The 17,835-nt window shown below is 38.7% G+C and overlaps 1 protein-coding gene and 1 non-coding gene across 6 annotated transcripts in view; one reads left to right on the forward strand and one right to left on the reverse strand.

The window, feature by feature from the left end:
- The window catches only part of WDR76 (WD repeat domain 76), a 53,421-nt gene extending 38,570 nt beyond the window's left edge, over window positions 1–14,851 (forward strand). For 4 of the 5 annotated variants that reach the window (XM_070358843.1, XM_070358840.1, XM_070358841.1 and 1 more), the window contains 4 exons: window positions 6,067–6,284; window positions 6,879–7,031; window positions 8,944–8,997; window positions 14,304–14,851. In XM_070358843.1, coding sequence (XP_070214944.1) covers window positions 6,067–6,284; window positions 6,879–7,031; window positions 8,944–8,997; window positions 14,304–14,559 — 681 coding nt within the window. In that variant the 3' untranslated portion in view covers window positions 14,560–14,851. The remainder of the gene's footprint in view (window positions 1–6,066; window positions 6,285–6,878; window positions 7,032–8,943; window positions 8,998–14,303) is intronic. The other variant, XM_070358839.1, reaches the window with a different exon arrangement.
- Window positions 14,852–15,965: 1,114 nt separating this feature from the next.
- Window positions 15,966–16,035, reverse strand: TRNAR-UCG (transfer RNA arginine (anticodon UCG)). The gene has a single exon. It is a non-coding gene; the product is annotated as a tRNA-Arg (tRNA).
- Window positions 16,036–17,835: the final 1,800 nt, after the last annotated feature.

Here is a 17,835-nt window from a genome sequence, read left to right on the forward strand (position 1 = left end):
GATGTAGGTTTCTACCCTTTAACTTATTTTGAATGAAACTTTTGGAGTTTTTAGACATCCTCAGTATAAGGGCAATTTTATGTGTGAAACAAGAAAACATGATATCATCACTTATGGTTTATTGTCATAAATACTAATTTAATTGATCTAATTTTATGTATGCCTTAATTTTTTATGTAAGCCAGTACTCAAAATTAACACATTCTGATGTCTTTGTAATTATTCTAATGTTCTGTGTACAGATTATTCATAATTACTTACATGAGTTTTTCTTAATACATGTATTTATTGAAGTAGAGTTGACTTACAATGTTTCAGGTGCACAGCAAGGTGATTCAGTTATACATATTATTTTTCAGATTATTTTCCATTATAGGTTCTTAAAAAATATTGACTATAGGTCCCTGTGCTATACAGTAAACCTTTGTTACTTGTTGCATCTATTTTTTTTAAATTAGAAATCTAGCATTCTCTTCATACTAAGTCAAACAAGTGGAATCAAAATGTCATAAATTTTTTAGTTAGGTGAAAATTCATAAGTTTTCTAAAATACATATATTATGCATAACATATATATATGTATACAAAAGTTTTTCTGCTGTGCTTGATAAAGGCTTGAGAGAGAGCATAAAAAAATATAGATGGAGAAATTGGAAAACCTAAACTGAATGAAATGGAGCACTGAGTATGAAGAAAAGATGAAACAAACTAGATGAAAGTAAAAGATCATCATCTAGTCTGGTTGGTTTTAAACATGGCTGCTCATTAGAAACATATCTGGAGCTTTGGACAAAAAAAGCAGTACCTAGGCATTTGTAATTCTGATATGCATCTGGATTTTAAAAAGTGATTATAGGTTTTCTTATTAAATGGTAGCTTTGGTGATAGAGAATTCTATTATTTTTCTGTTGATCAATCATGATACAATGGTATTAAGTGAGTAATAGTTCAGTTCAGTTGCTCAGTTGTGTCCAACTCTTTGCGACCCCATGGACTGCAGCACGCCAGGCTTCCCTGTCCATCACCAACTCCTGGAACTTACTCAGACTCATGTCCATTGAGCCAGTGATGCCATCCAACCATCTCATCCTCTGTCATCCCCTTCTCCTCCCTCCCGCCTTTGATCTTTCCTAGCATCAGGGTCTTTTCCAGTGAGTCCGTTCTTCACATCAGGTGGCCAAAGTGTTGGAGCTTGAGCTTCAGCATCAGTCCTTCCAATGAATATTCAGGACTGATTTCCTTTAGGAGGGACTGGTTTGATCTCTTTGCAGTCCACCCTGTCCACCCTTCAGCCTTTCCCAGAATCAGGATCTTTTCCAGTGAGTCATCTCTTTGCATCAAATGGCCAAAATATTGGAGCTTCTGCTTCAGCATCCGTTCTTCCAATGACTATATACAGGGTTGATTTCCTTTTGGATTCACTAATTTGATCTCCTTGCAGTCTAAGGGATTCCCAAAAGTCTTCTCCAGTATCACAGTTTGAAAGCATCAATTCTTCAGTACTCAGTCTTCTTTAGGGTCCAGCTCTCACATTTGTACATGATTATTGGAAAAACCATATCTTTGACCATACAGATCTTTGTTGGCCAAATGATGTCTCTGCTTTTTAATGTGCTGTCTAGGTTTGTCATAGCTTTTCTTCCAAGGAGCAAGCGTCTTTTAAATTCATGGCTGCTGTCATCGTCTACAGTGATTTTGGAGGCCAAGTAAATAAAATATGTCACTACTTCCACTTTTCCCCTTCTACTTGCCATGAAGTGATAGGACCGGATGCCATGATTTTAGTTTTGAATGTTGAGTTTCAGGCTAGCTTTTTCACTCTCCTCTTTCAGCCTCATCACGAGGCTCTTTAGTTCCTTTTTACTTTCTGCCATTAGAGTGGTATTATCTGCATATCTGAGGTTGTTGATATTTCTCCTGGCAATCTTGATTCCAGCTTGTGCTTCATCCAGTGTGGCATTTCACATGATGTACTCTGCATATAAGTTAAATAAGCAGGGTGACAATATATATCCTTGATGTACTCCTTTCCCAATTTGGAACCAGTCCATTGTTACATGTCCGGTTCTTACTGTTGCTTCTTGACCGTCATACAGGTTTCTCAGGAGAGAAACCATCTTTTTAAGAATTTTCCATAGTTTGTTGTGATCCAAACAGTCAAAGACTTCAGTGTGGTAAGTGAAACAGAAGTAGTTGTTTTTTGGAATTCTCTTGCTTTCTCCATCATCCAGTGAATGTTGGCAATTGCATTTCTGGTTCCTCTGCCTTTTCTAAACCCAGCTTGTACATCTGAAAGTTCTCTATTCATATGCTGGTGAAGCCTAGCTTGAAGGATTTTGAGCATAACTTTACTAGCATGTGAAATGAGTGCAATTGTACAGTAGTCTGAACATTCTTTGTCATTGCCCTTCTTTGGGGTTGGAATGAAAACTAACCTTTTCCAGTCCTGTGGTCACTGCTGACATATTTTCCAAATTTGCTGACATATTGAGTGCATCACTTTAACATCATCATTTAGGATTTTAAGTAACTCAGCTGGAATTCTGTCACCTCCACTAGCTTGTTTGTAAGTAATGCTTCCTAAGGCCACTTGACTTCACATACTAGGATGTCTGGCTCTAGGTGAGTGACCATACCATTTTGGTTACGTGGGTCATTAAGACTTTTTTTTGTACAGTTCTTCCGTGTATTCTTACCATCTCTTCTTAATCTCCTCTGCTTCTGTTAGGTCTGTATCGCTTCCATCCTTCATTGTGCCCATCCTTGAATGAAATGTTCCCTTGATATCTTCACTTTTCTTGAAGAGATCTTTAGTCTTTCCTATTCTGTTGGTTTCCTCTACTTCTTTGCATTGTTCATTTAAAAAGGCCTTTTTTATCTCTCCTTGCTGTTCTCTGGAACTCTGCACTCAGTTGGGTATATCTTTCCCTTTCTCGCTTGCTTTTCACTTCTCTTCTTTCCTCAGCTATATGTAAAGCCTCCTTAGACAACGATTTTGCCTTTTTGCATTTCTTTTTCTTTTGGATGGTTTTGGTCACTGCCTCCTGTACAGTGTTACAAATCTCTGGCCATAGTTTGAAGAACTGTGGCACTCTGTCTACCAGATGGAATACCTTGAATCTATTCTTCACCTCCCCTGTATAATCATACAGGATTTATTTAGGTCATACCTGAATGGTCTAGTGGTTTTCCCTACTTTCTTCAATTTAAGTCTGAATTTTGCAATAAGAAACTGATGGTCTGAGCCACAGTCAGCTCCAGGTCTTGTTTTTGCTGACAATATAGAGCTTCTCCATCTTTGTCTGCAAAAAATATAATCAGTCTGATTGCAATATTGACTACCTGGTGATGTCCATGTGTAGAATGGTCTATTGTATTGTTAGAAGAGGGTGTTTGCTATGACCAGTGCATTCTCTTGGCAAAACTCTATTAGCCTTGCAGTGCTTCATTTTGTACTCCAAGGCCAAACTTGCTTGTTACTCCAGGTATCTCTTGACTTCTTACTTTTGCATTCCAGTCCTCTCTGATGAAAAGGACATCATTTTCTTTTTGGTGTCAAATCTACAAGTTCTTGTAGGTTTTCATAGAACTGTTCTGCTTCTTTGGCCTAAGTGGTTGGAGCATAGACTCAGATTATTGTGATGCTGAATGGTTTGCCTTGGAAATGAACCAAGATTATTCTTTCATTTTTGAGATTGTACCCAAGTACTGTATTTTGGACTCTTTTGTTGACTATGAGGGCTACTCGTTTTCTTCTAAGGGATTCTTGCCCACAGTGGTCATCTGAATTAAATTTGCCCATTCCCGTCCATTTTAGTTCATTGATTCCTAAGTTGTCCTAAGAGTTTTTAAAAAATGTCAGTGTTGTGAATGAAGTCATAGTTTAAAAAACATGGTGAGAGTGAAGTTTATGGTATAGGAAATACTACATCTCAGTAAAACTGTAAAAAGAAATTAAGAAGGGGAAAAAAGAAATAGCCCAACCCACGTGCAGACTTGATTCTCTCTGACAGATGTCAACAGACAGCTGTCAGACGCCTTGAAGTTGAGGCAGAGGTGTCAGTAACTAAAGCTTTAGTCTCCTGGATTGTGGTCTAGTAAAATGGTGTTGAGGATAAATAACACCATTTTGGGGATTCTCGATCTGTAGATCAATCTTGCCATCTCCTACTTGAGTGTGTCCAGTTTACCTTGATTCATGGACCTAGCATTCCAGGTTCCTATGCACTACTGTTCTTTATAGCGTTGGACTTTACTTTCACCACCAGACACATCCAAAACTAAGCATCATTTCTGCTTTGGCCCAGCCGCTTCATTCTTTTTGGAGCTATTAGTAATTGCTCTCTGCTCTTCCCTCATAGCATGCTGGACCCTTTCTGATTTGGAGGGGGGCGGTGTCCATCTTCCGGTGTTCTGTCTTTTTGCCTTTTTATACTGTTCATGAGGTTTTCCTGACAAGAATGCTGGCTTGGGTTGCCATTTCCTTCTCCAGTGGACCATATTTTGTCAGAACTCTTCAGTGTGACCTGTCTGTCTTGGGTGGCCCTGCACAGCATTACTCGTAGTGTCATTGAGTTAAACAAGCCCCTTCGCCATGACAAGGCTGTTGTTCATGATGGGGATTTGCTTATTAGTAATTATTGTAATTATTTAAAGAAATGTCTGTCTGGATCTTTGCCTGTTTTTAATTGGGTTATCTGTGTTTTTAGTATTGAGTTGTCAAAGTTCTCCACTTATTTTTTTAAAAGTCAGGTTTATTGAGGTATACAGTACATGCTATAAAACTTACCTATTTTAGGTGTGCAGTTTTATGAATCTTGGCAAACTTATGTAACCACCAGTGCAATCAAGACACAGAAAATTTCCTTCACCTGAAAAAAATTACCTCATGACCCTCTGCAGCTAGTCCTCTTTTCTTTCCCAAGCCCCTGGAAACCAGTGATGTGATTACTGTCCATATAATTAAAAAAATTTTTTATTGGTGTATAGTGGATTTACAGTGTTATGTTTCAAGTGTATAGCACAGTAAATCAGTTATACATATTATCCACAAGATTCTTTTCCCATATAGACCTTTACAAAGTATTGAGTACGGTTCTGTGTGCTATATAGCAGGTTCTTATTAGTTACTTTATATGTATTAGTGTGTATATGTCAGTCCCAATTTATCCACCCCCCCATCTCCTGGTAAACACAGTTTATTTTCTACGTACATGACTCTACTTCTGTTTTGTAAATAAGTTCATTTGTACCTTTTTTTTAGGTTCCACATGTAAGCAATATATGATATTTGTCTGTATCTGATTTACTTAGAATGACAATCTATAGGTCCATCCATGTTTCTGCAAATAGCATTAGTTTGTTATTTTTTGTGGCTGACATTCCATCAGGGTGTTCCTGGTGGCTTAGATGGTAAAAAATCTACCTGCAGTGTGGAGAGACCTGGGTTCGATCCCTGGGTTGGGAAGAAACCCTGAAGAAGGGAATGGCTACCCACTCCAGTATTCTGGCCTGGAGAATTCCATGGACTGTATAGCCCATGGGGTCACAGAGAGTTGGACATGACTGAGTGACTTTCACTGAAACTGAATATTCCATCATATATATGTACCACATCTTCTTTATCCACTCCACTGTGGATGCACCCTTTAGGTTGCTTCCATGGCTTGGCGATTGTAAATAGTGCTGCTGTGAACATTGGGGTGCACATATCTTTTTGAGTTTCAATTTGTATTTGAGTAGAATTCAAATTCAGTCCATTTCCTAGTAAGTTTCAGGGTAGATCTGCAACTGAGTTTTATTGGATTTAAGAGATTTAGGATGTAGCCCCAACATGGGTGGATGGGCCGTTTGATTGCAGGCAAGTCTTAGAGTTGATCAGTGCCTTCGATTCCATCTCTGCAAAAGAGGATGACCGTTTTGTCCTGTGTTTCTTGTGGGGATGATGGGAGGATAAATGAGGTATTTGGAGTAAAGTGTTGTATTACTTTTTTAACGAAGAATTTATGCATTGGCTTTTTTTAAAAGAAGAGCGTTACTTAAGTTGATTGTTCCTTATATCCTTAGGTATATAGAGATGAAACAAGAAGCTTTTCCTCCTTTGACTTCTTGACAGAAGATGCCTCCACTTTAATAGTAGGTCACTGGGATGGAAGTATGTCACTAGTGGACAGGCGGACTCCTGGAACTTCTTGTGAGAAACTCATCAAAACTTCTTTGAGCAAAATAAGAACTGTTCATGTGCACCCGGTGCAGAGACAGTATTTGATCACTGCAGGATTAAGGTATGTTCTTCATCAAATTTTATGATACAGATGTTTTAACTTTAGGAATACTGTTTTAGTTTGATTGACAAAGACTTTTTTGTGATACCCACGGACCAAATAATTTTCCTTTCTATGCTAATTTCAGGGTGTTTTTTTTTGTTTTGTTTTAGTTTTTTTGTGATTCTTTAAAATGAGATTTAATACATAGTAAAAATATTGAAACAAATATACATTTTTGTTTTCCCTGGTCTCGTGCATTTACTTCAGTCTTTTGAGAAGAAAATCTGTAAAAAAAAAAAAAAAAATATATAAGTTAAATGGGACCTACAGTTTCTTAGTCTGTGTTAACTTTTTTCTTGAGGCGATGAGAAAACTAGCTAGAATCTTGTCTCTCTATACCCACCTGGTTACATAGATATGCTATAATTTTGGAATTTTTCTAATTTTTAATCTATGCCCGTGTTCTTAAAATGAATACCGAAGATTAGAGGGGCCTGTCTTAACTGTTCTTCAGCGTAGTGTGTATTTGAGTGTCTGATTTATGTTCCGTGCTATTGTAGAAGCTTACTCTGTGTACTGTGATAACACTGAGAATTATTCCTCCTGTTACAGGGACATTCATGTTTATGATGCAAGATGCCTGAATCTCAGTAGAAACCAGCCTTTGATTTCTTTAACTGAACACACAAAGAGCATTGCTTCAGCCTATTTTTCACCTCTTACTGGTAACAGAGTAGTAACCACATGTGCTGATTGTAAGCTGAGGTAAATTGGGAAGACAGAATACGTTGTTAAGAGTCTGTAATTACTGTGTTAACCAGTAGCTTTCTTTACTATTACTCCTTATTAAATCACTAGCGTTAACTGTTTTGTAGCCATGTCTAGGTTCCCAAAGATCAACTATTTGTACTTAATAGCATTTCAGCAGTTTTGGAATCTGTAAATTTCCTTGAGATTGGCAAGGAAGGTCTGTAGCTACCCTGGGGAATGATGTCAGGCTTTCCTTTTAGCACTGAAATCTGATGAAATCAGGCTTGTGATATCTTGTGTGAAAGTCACTCAGTCGTGTCCAGCTCTGTGACCCCATGGATTGTAACCTGTCAGGCTCCTCTGTCCGTGGAATTCTCCAGGCCACAATACTGGAGTGGGTAGCCGTTCAGGAGATCTTCCCAACCCAGGGATTGAACCCTCCGCATTGCAGGAGGATTCTTTACCATCTGAGCCACCAGGGAAGCCTAAGAACACTGGAATGGGTGACCTATCCCTTCTCCAGTAGATCTTCCCGACTGAGGATCAAACTGTGGTCTCCTGGATTGCAGGTGGATTCTTTACCAACTGAGCTACCAGGGAAGCCCTTCTGTGTGATATCTTGGACAGAAGATAATTTTAGCATAGGAAGAAGCTCTTACTCTGGGGATAGTGGGATCCCTCCCACAAGTCAAGTGCTGAATTGAAGTTTCAGAGCCCTTAGCCATGGGCAGGCAGAAAAGATAGCAAAAACTGGGTCTCTGTACAAACTACTGGATAAAATTTTATGATTTTAGCTTTGGTACCGTTCTATAGCTACTACCTAAAAATAGATTTTAAAATGTAATATAAGCCAGTTGAACAAAAATAGAAAATAATGCCAATTTTTAAAAATGTGGAGAATGTTAACGCAACAATGAAGGAAATAATTTTGTTCTCTTCTAAAATCCACAATTTTGCTTAACATTGCAAGCAGTTCTCAATTTATGAGACTTTTACCTTAAGTGATTTTGGAATGTGTTCATTATTCACTCAACAAGTATCTGTTGAATGTATACTGTGGGCTGGGCTCTAGAAAATCACCTAATTTCTGTTTAGACCCATATATTGGGAAGAACATGGTTTATAGTGTGTGACAGGTGCCCTGTTATTTCCTAGTAAAGTCTGTGAGCATTACCAGGTAGTACATTAAGAAATTTCATCACTGGGCAATGACAGCCCAGTGTCCCCTTTCCACCCATGCAGTTTTCTTTGTCTTAAGGACCACTTAACTTGTCCCATTCCTGTTCATTTGCACTGCAGACTTTACTCTTGTGATTTGGCTTTCTGGTAATCTCATTAGAGTTCTAGTGCCAAGAAATGGCAGTGGGATAGCTAGGCACAAGGAGAAGGGTGAGGTGGTGATGACATGGCTACTTTCTGCCAGGGTGCTTAGTGGAGGCTTCTGAGCTCCTGCAGTTGCCCCACAGAGTTCCTCCCCTTAGTTGCTGGCCAGTCAGTCTTGCCAGAGCCTGGAAGTGACGGTAGGACGCCTTCAGTCGATGAGTCTCATAGGCAAACTGCTCGTGATACATGCCTGCACTTTTAGGTTATTTGTGCATTTTCAGACAACATCCGTTATGTGTGACCTATATTACTGTGAATCTGATTATAGAGTCTGGATTATCACTGTAGAATGTACACTTAAGTTTGGAATAGTGTTTAGTTTCCATACTAAACTCTAAGAACTGAATTTTACGATATTCTTTGTAACATTTATAAATATATTAGCTAGCTGAGGTTTGTTAGAACCTGATCCTATATATTTTAAAACAACAACCATTATCATAAACCAATGAAAAGCTTGTTAAATACCCTGATGATATTTCAGAAAAATCTCAAGAAATAATAAAAAGAGTGTGCTTCTTTATTCTTGCTGTTTATTTTGCAGAATCTTTGACAGCAGCTGTATATCCTCGAAGATTCCTCTTCTTACCACCATCAGGTCAGTGCCCATATGCCAAATAATGTGGACCCTGGATTACTATGAGCTCTTTGTTGGACTGCATACATTAGACATCTGATTATCGAAGAGATGTATAGGTCTGATTTTATATTACAGTGTTCCTGGTTACTTGTTCCTATCCCATCCGGAAGAGTTCTTGCTTCCAGGTTGCCTGTGTCTACAAAGAGGTTCTGTCTCTTTTAGTCTGTAGCTGTTCTCCGCCTCTGAGTGGTTATTTTTGGTTAAGGTGAATGACTTTATTCAAAAACTGAATTAGTCATGTTACCATATTGAGACTGACCTGCTCGTGAGACTAACTGAAGCACTCTTTATTTGTGCCTGTTTGTTCTGGGCTTAGCTTCCCCATCTTCCTGTTTCTTTGTTTGGTTATCCTCCTTTTGCATCTGCTACTTTTAATATATGTATTTTACATCAAACTTTACTCAATGTCTGCTTCCTACACATACTTCTTTATCAGCATTTATAAAGTTGGGGACAGGGTATGCAATATATGTTAACTGTTGCTTCATGAGTTTTATAATCTGTAGCTGCTGCTGCTGCTAAGTCGCTTCAGTCGTGTCCGACTCTGTGCGACCCCAGAGACGGCAGCCCACTAGGCTCCTCTGTCCCTGGGATTCTCCAGGCAAGAACACTGGAGAGACTATATTTAATATGCTTATTTTCTTTGTCACAGAATTTCCCCTCTTTGTTTCCTTTTTCAAACTTTATTAACTATAGTTTATTGACTTCTAGTGTGTATTTTAAAAAAATTATCTAGGGTGATGATTCTGGGGTCAGTAGAGATACGGTCATTGAATGGCAGTGGGAAATGAGGCTCTCCATTGTTCATCCTTCTTTAATAAGAAAGGGCTGTTGGTGGTGTTGCAATGCAGAGAATAAAAGGGCAGTGCTTTGTTTTTTGTTTTGGAAAGCAGTGAAGAGCCCCACATATATCTAAATGGTTTTTTACCTTATTTTTAGTTGTGATTATAAACACCTAACAGTAAGTCAGCCACCTTAACTATTTATATGTATACAGTTAAGTAGCATTAGGTGTGATCACGTTGTGCAACAGAGTTCTAGAATTTTCTATCTTGCAAAACTGAACCTGGCCCATGAGACATTAATTCCTCTCTCCCTCTTTTCCAGATTGTGGCAGCCATCTGTCTAGTTTGCGTTTCTATGATTTTTACTACTTTAGGTATTTCATATGAGTGAAATCATATAGTATTTGTTTTTTTGTGAAGGGTTTATTTCACTTAGCATAATGTCCTCGATGTTCATCCATGTTCTGGCATGTAACGGGATCTTCTCCCTTTTTAAAGGCTGCGTAATAATTCCATTGCATGTATATGCCATATTTTCTTTATCCATTCACCTCTTGATTGACATTTGGGTTGTTTCTACCTCTTGACTATTGTGAAAAAGGCTACAGTGAACAAATGGGTGTAAAGGTATCTCTTCAAGATCCTATTTTGAATTCTTTTGGATAATACCCAGAAAGGAGATTTTAATGGATCATCTGATAATTCTATTTTCAATTTTTTGATGAACCTCTATACTGTTTTCCCATAGCTGCCAAACCATTTTACATTCCAGGAGTGCACTAGAGTTCTAATTTCTCTTTATATGTATCAATACTTATGCTGATGATTGTGAGGTAATATATCATTGTGATTCTGATTTGCATTTCTCTAATGATTAGTGATGATAAACATCTTTTCATATGCTTATTGACCATTTGTCTATCTTCTTTGGAGAATTGTCTATTTAGGTCTTTTGCTTATTTTTGAATTACATCATTTTTGTTGTTGAGTTACAGGAATTCCTTACATATTCTGCATACTGGTCCCTTATCAAATATATGATTTTCACATGCTTTCTACCATTTTGTGGGTTGCCTTTTCAGTCTGTTGATTGTTTCCTTTGCACAGTTTATAAGTATGATGTAGATTTGTCTATTTTTGCTTTGGTTGCCTGTACTTTTGGTGTCATATCCAAAAATCATTGCTAAATCCAGTGTACTGAAACTTTCCCCTTCTATGTTTTATTAAGAGTTCCAAGTCTTAGGTATAGGTCTTTAATCAACTTTGAGTTGATTTTAGTATATAGTATAAGGTTATGCTTGGAGAAGGCAATGGCACCCCACTCCAGTACTCTTGCCTGGAAAATCCTATGGATGGAGGAGCCTGGTAGGCTGCAGTCCATGAGGTCACTAGGAGTTGGACACGACTGAGTGACTTCACTTTCACTTTTCACTTTCATGCATTGGAGAAGGAAATGGCAGCCCACTCCAGTGTTCTTGCCTGGAGAATCCCAGGGACGGGGGAGCCTGATGGGCTGTTGTCTATGGGGTCGCACAGAGTTGGACACGATTAAAGTGACTTAGCAGCAGCAGCAGCATAAGGTTATGCTGGTTTAGTCACTGCATCATCTGTGACTCTTGCAACCTCATGGACTGTAGCCCGCCAGGCTTCTCTGTCCATGGGATTTTCCAGGCAAGAATACTGGAGTGGGTTGCCATTTTCTCCTCCAGGGGATCTTCCCGACCCAGGGATCAAACCCCCATCTCCTACATTGCAGGCAGATTCTTCACCACTGAGCCATCAGGGTTACTGTCCAATATTATTCTTTTGCATGTGGATATCTAGTTTTGCCAGCAGAGGGACTCTCCTTTCCCCATTTTGTGGTCTTGGCACCCTTGTTAAGTATCATTTGACCGGGAACGTGAGAGTTTCCTTATAGGCTCTATTCTGTCCCACTGGTCCGTAGCATCTGTCTTTATACCAGTACCATGCTGTCATGGTTTCTGTTGCTTTGTCTAGTATATTTTGAAATCAGGATATATGAGGCCCCCAACTTTGTTCTTCTCTTTAAAGATTATTTTGGCTGTTTGTAATCTCTTGAGCTTTCATATTAATTTTAGGATTTTTTTTCTATTTCTGTAAAACATGCCCTTGGGATTGATTGCATTGGTTGAATTCTATAGATCACTTTGGGTAGTACAGACATTTTAACAATATTGAGTCTTCCAATCCACAGATAATTTATTTGTGTCTTTATTTGTTTGTGTCTTATTTGTGTCTTTTATTTGTTTTAGTAATGCTTTGTAGTTTTCAGTGTACAAATCTTTCATATTTTTGGTTAAATTTATTCCAAAATATTTTATTCTTGTTGATATTATTATAAATGGGATTTAAAGAAATATATTTATTTACTTTTGACTATGCTGGGTTTTTGTTGCCGTGTGCAGACTTTCTCCAGTTGTGGTAAGCAGGAGCTACCCTTCACTGTGGCACATGGGCTTCTTCTTGTGGTAGCTTCTCTTGTTGAGGAGCACGGGTTCCAGAGCACAAGCTCCGTAGCCGTGGTGCACGTTCTTTGTTGCCCCATGGCGTGTGTAATCTTCCCAGACCAGGGATCGAGCCCCTGTGCCCTGCACTGGCAGGTGGATTCTTGACCACTGGACCACCAGGGGAGTCCTGGAGTTGTTTTCTTATTTTCCTTTCTGGATTGGTCATTGTTAGTATGTAGAAATGCAACTGATTTTTGTGTGTTGATTATATCCTGCAAATGTGCTGAGATTTAGTTTTAACTGTGTGTGTGTGTGTGTGTGTAGTTCCTACCCAGTTTTCTAACTTCTACCAAATTTCCAGTGTTAAATATGTTGACTAGATGGCAAGAAAGGCATCATTGCTTTTTACCAGATCTTACAGGAAAAGCTTTCAGTCTTTCATCATTGAGTATAACGTTAGCTGTGGGCCTTTAATATATGACCCTTATTTTATTATATTGAGATAGTTTCTGTCTGTTCCTGGTTTGTTGAGTGTTTATCTTGAAAGGGTATTGAATTTTGTCAGATGGTTTTTCAGTACCAGTTGAGAGGATCTTATGATTTTTGTCCTTCGTTCTGTTTATGTGGTATGTCAATTAGTTAGGTTTTGTGTTTTGAACCTTCCTTGCATTCCAGGTATAAATTCAACTTAGTTATGGTATATAACCCTTTTAATGTGCTGTTTGAATTTTTTTGCTGGTATTTTGTTGAGAATTTTACACCAGTATTCATCAGGAATATTTGTCTGTAGGGCTTTTTGTTTTTTTTTCTCCCAGTAGGGTCTTTGTCTGGCTTTGGTATTAGAAGTGTTTGCCTCATAGAATAAGTTAGGATGTGTTCCTTCCTCTTCAGTTTTTTGGAAGAGTTTGAGGAGCATTTGGTGTTAATTCTTACTTCAGTGTTACGTAGAAATCTTTAGTGAAGCCATCTGGTCAGGGGCTTTCTTTGATGGGAAGTTTTTGGTTATTATTTTAATCCCCTTACTAGTTACAGTTCTAGTTAGATTTTCTGTTTCTTTATGATTCAGTCTTGGTAAATTTTATGTGTTTGGGAATGTATTCATTTCTTCTGGATTGTCCAGTTTATTGGTGTATGATTGTTCATAGTATTATAACCCTTTTTCTCTCTGTAACATAAGTTGTAATGTCCCACTTTCATTTCTTATTTTAGTTATTTGCACTTTCTATTTTCTTAATCTAGCTTGCCAGTTTTGTTCTCTTAAAAAAACCAACTCAGTTTATTTTTTCTATTGTTTTTGTATTCTCTAATTCTTTTATCTTTAATCTTTATTATTTCCTTCCTTCTGCTGAGTTTTGGTTTTGATTATTCTTCTTTCTCTAGTTCCTTGAGATGTAGTTAGATTGTTGATTTTGATATCTTTCTTCTTTTTTGATGTTTACTGTTAAAAATTTCCCTCTTAGTATTGCTTTCATAGCATCCCATAGATTTTGATAGTTGTATTTTTATTTGTGTACAGATATCTTCTAATTTCCCTTGTGATTTTTTTCTTTGAGCCTCCAAAGTACTTTTTACCTTAAGGTTGTATAGACTATATAAAACGATTGCAGGGTTTGGTTATTAGGGGAATACAAATATGGGAAATAGATTCTGTTAAATAGCAATAACTTAGATTGTATATTCCTTTATTCTAGGTCTTGTATTTGCATGTGTTAAAAAAAAGGAGGGGCGTGCACTGAGGAAGCTGAACAAAAATGTTGCCATTTCAGTGTGTTCAGTGACCATCCACTGAGCACAAACCACTGCACTCAGCACTGGAGATTCAAAAATGCAGACATCATCTCTCTCCCAGGTTTCAGTCTTGTAGGAAGGATAAGATTAGGTCGTTGATGACTCAGTAACTTGAAACTTGGCAGCGAAAACCAGCATTTAGGAGCAGTGCCATCTTTACCCTCTGCCCATGCTATTCTGAGTTTCTTAACACTGTCTTTCAAAAAAATTGTTTTTTCATTAGGCACAACACCATCACCGGGCGATGGCTGACCAGGTTCCAGGCCGTGTGGGACCCTAAGCAGGAAGACTGTATCGTCGTTGGCAGCATGGCCCAGCCGCGGCGGGTGGAGGTCTTCCACGAGACAGGAAAGTGGGTGCACTCTTTCCTGGGTGGAGAATGCCTTGCCTCTGTGTGTTCCATCAATGCTATGCACCCAACTCGGTATATTTTGGCTGGAGGTAATTCCAGTGGGAGGGTACATGTTTTTATGAATTAAGAAAGTTGTGGAGTTTTGGGTTTGGAAACACCAATTTGTTCAAATTAATCTGTCTAAGGAGCCTAGTAATTCGTGTGGCTTATTCTGTTTGCTTGGTAATATGTACTCTTTAGCGAATGTAAACTTGCTTTGTAAATAGGAATTATGAGCAGAATGTACTCTTAGGAGGACAGAGGCCTTGAAGGTGTTTCTGTAGGATGTGGAGGGCACTGGGGGGGACTGTGATGCTTTCAGCACTTTTAACCAGGCCGAATGTTGAGAAATTCTAGCATTATAAATTACAAAGCTTTGAGTGATCAGTGTTTTGGTTGTTTTTGTCTCCTTGATTCTATAGTCATATATAGATTTGTGGTTTATTTTACAGTTTGAAATACATATTTATTTCTAGACTTATATACACTGGAAGGGATCCTGAAAGGTTATCTCATCTGAGTGATTTTGAAACTTAATTTTTTAAACTGAGCACTTTTTCCCCCTTGCCTCTAAATTAAATCTTACATGAAATCCCAAGATAATTGCTGAGAAGCTGTGGTTCACTTGGGCAGGGCCTGGGTCCCTGTGTTGACCTTCTCCTCACTCCTCTCCGTGGCTCCTGAGACACAGCCAGGAAGTCCCAGGGCTTGTAGGCACAGGGTGGGAATATACTAACCCCTGTCACCCAGCATGAGATTACCGTCAGACCAATGTTTCCCAGACTGGGTTGTAGCTATTGATGTGAGTTAAGTGACCATGACCAGTGTCTAAAAAAATGAAAAGGAGATGAATAGTAAAGAATAGCAAACATACTTAGAACAAATATTCTTTTGTGAAACTTAGTTCCATATGCATACATAGCTGTAGGTGTACATGCACATGTATTTTATGATGTAAAATGTATTTCTTTATTACTGTGGTACTGTGGGTCATGGTTAAAGAAGTAAGAGCTCCTACCCTAGAAGGTCCTGGCCAGCTTTATGTGTCCTTGTCTTTTAAACTCTCCAGAGGAGATTTAGTAGCCTGGGAAAGTGTTATGGAATACCATTTCTGGCGTGTATTCATTAAAAATACTTGTTTTCAGAAGCTGTGGCAACTTGAATGTGTCTGTTGGACCCTACTAAATCAGCGACAGAGAGTACTGTGTGTTATTATTGATGCAACTTTTTCTGTTGTTCTTCATTGCCAAACGACTACTGAAAGACTGTTCTAAATAGTTTCAGCAATATGCCTGATTTCTAAGAGGAAATACGATTTTTTCAGAATTGTATGTCACAGAAATAAAGTGATGTGTGTAATTTCCTTGAATAACGTTTTTTTCTTTTTAATATTTATTTATGCATGTGGCCAGGCCATGTCTTAGCTGTGGCACGCAGGATCCTCAGTCTTTGTTGCAATCCACAGGATCTTTAGCTGCAGTATGTGGGACCCAGTTCCCTGGCCAGGGATTGAACCTGGACCCCTGCATCGAGAGCAGTGTCTTAACCACTGGACCACCAGGGAAGTTCCTCCAACGTTTTGCTTCAATAATTTCCTTCTCTGTAATTAAAGACTAAGCAAGTTTTGAAGCTGATTAAAAGGTTGTGGGTATTTATAAGGAATAAGGTTTCTCTGTTTTCTTGGTGCTGGAATACAGGAATTGATAAGCAAGGTGGAAATATTCATTTATGAAACACAAAGTAAGGCTGTGTGAAGTTGCATAGGTGCATGTGCTTAAATGCTCAATTCTGTCAGACTCTTTGTGACCCCATGGACTGTAGCCTGCCAGGCTCCTCTGTCCATGGGATTCTCTCAGCAAGAATACTGGAGTGGGTTGCCATTTTCTCCTCCAAGGGATCTTCCTGACCCAGGGATCGAACTAGAACTCACACCTCTTATGTCTCCTGCATTGGTGCCACCTGGGGAGCCCTGTGTGAGGTTGAGGTATGTTATAAACTGTTCTGGAAATAGTTAAATAAAGACTTTAGGCTCCCTTTCCCTTTTCCACATCACTTAATTTTATAGGTTCTAGTCGTGGCTGGTTCAGTGGGAATTGTTCTTTTTCTTAACATGTTGAAAACTACTCTTAATCAAATTAGTACTGTCATTTAAGCCTTGAATACTTCGTGGTAATTACCTGGCTTCTGCTATAAATGTTAAAAAATTCTTGATGGTTCTCACTTTTGTGGTCTCTTGCCATTGAAACTTCATAAGCTGTGCTATTGATATCCATTCAAGAGTTCTGTCTTCTTGAGGCAGTGCAGGAAGGAGAGTGAGTAGGGGGCTTGTTTCTTCATGGTAAGCTCTACAATGAAACAGCTGTTTAAATCTAGAAAGCACATAAAGGACAACTGTTCCCTTACGACATCCTTAAACTGTATTCTGTTGTGAAAGGCACTTTTCCCAGAGACTTGCTTAAAGCCATGTGGCTTCTGTCATTCTGTGTATGTTATGTTTGCTCTCTCTCCTTCCCAGATAAACCTTTTGTGTGTGTTGGCCTTTATAATATCTCATAACCATGTAAGCCCTGAATTCTACTGGTGTTATTTTCTTTGCGATGCCTTTTTTTTTTTAATGTGACATTAAGGAGGAAGGAGATGATCTCGTTTGGGGTGAATGGAGACTTGGTCAGACTAAGAGAAACTGCAAGTGACTAAGGACTGATAGACTCTTAATTGCTTAAGACCTGTTTTAGTATTCTGGCTTTTGAGTTACCTTTCCACAGAGATTTTGCAAAGGCACTTCTCCAGGAAAGCAGAGAGCTTTAGGGCTGTGGTTCAAAGATTTAAATATTTCCTCATCCAGGGGACGAGGAGGAGGGCAGAGAAGTGCCTTCTGTATCAAACGTGAAGGAAAAAATAGATGCCCTCTGTCTTCAGATTCCAGAAACTTAGGCATCTCATTTGTTAGGCTGTCCCTTCTGATTTGTTTTGTTTTTCCTTTTTAATACAGAGTTGGGCTTCCCTTGTGGCTCAGCTGGTAAAGAATCCACCTGCAATGCAGGAGACCTGGGTTTGATCCCTGGGTTGGGAAGATCCCCTGGAGAGGGGAAAGGCTACCCACTCCAGTATTCTGGCCTAGAGAATTAATTCTATGGACTGTATAGTCCACGGGGTTGCAAAGAGTCGGACACAACTGAGCGACTTTCACTTCACTGATGGCCAATCTAAGACAGCATAGACCCATAATTCTGGTTCATTTGGCTGTGTTTGACTTTTCAAATGAAAAGGTGGAATTTTGTGAGGAAGGTAACATTTAGTACAGTTACCCAGAGTGAGAAATAAAACATCTTAATATATGTTTTCCTAAAATAGAATCTATGTG

This window comes from Bos mutus, chromosome 21 (assembly GCF_027580195.1).
Source record: "Bos mutus isolate GX-2022 chromosome 21, NWIPB_WYAK_1.1, whole genome shotgun sequence".
In the NCBI taxonomy this organism is placed as follows: Eukaryota; Metazoa; Chordata; class Mammalia; order Artiodactyla; family Bovidae; genus Bos; species Bos mutus.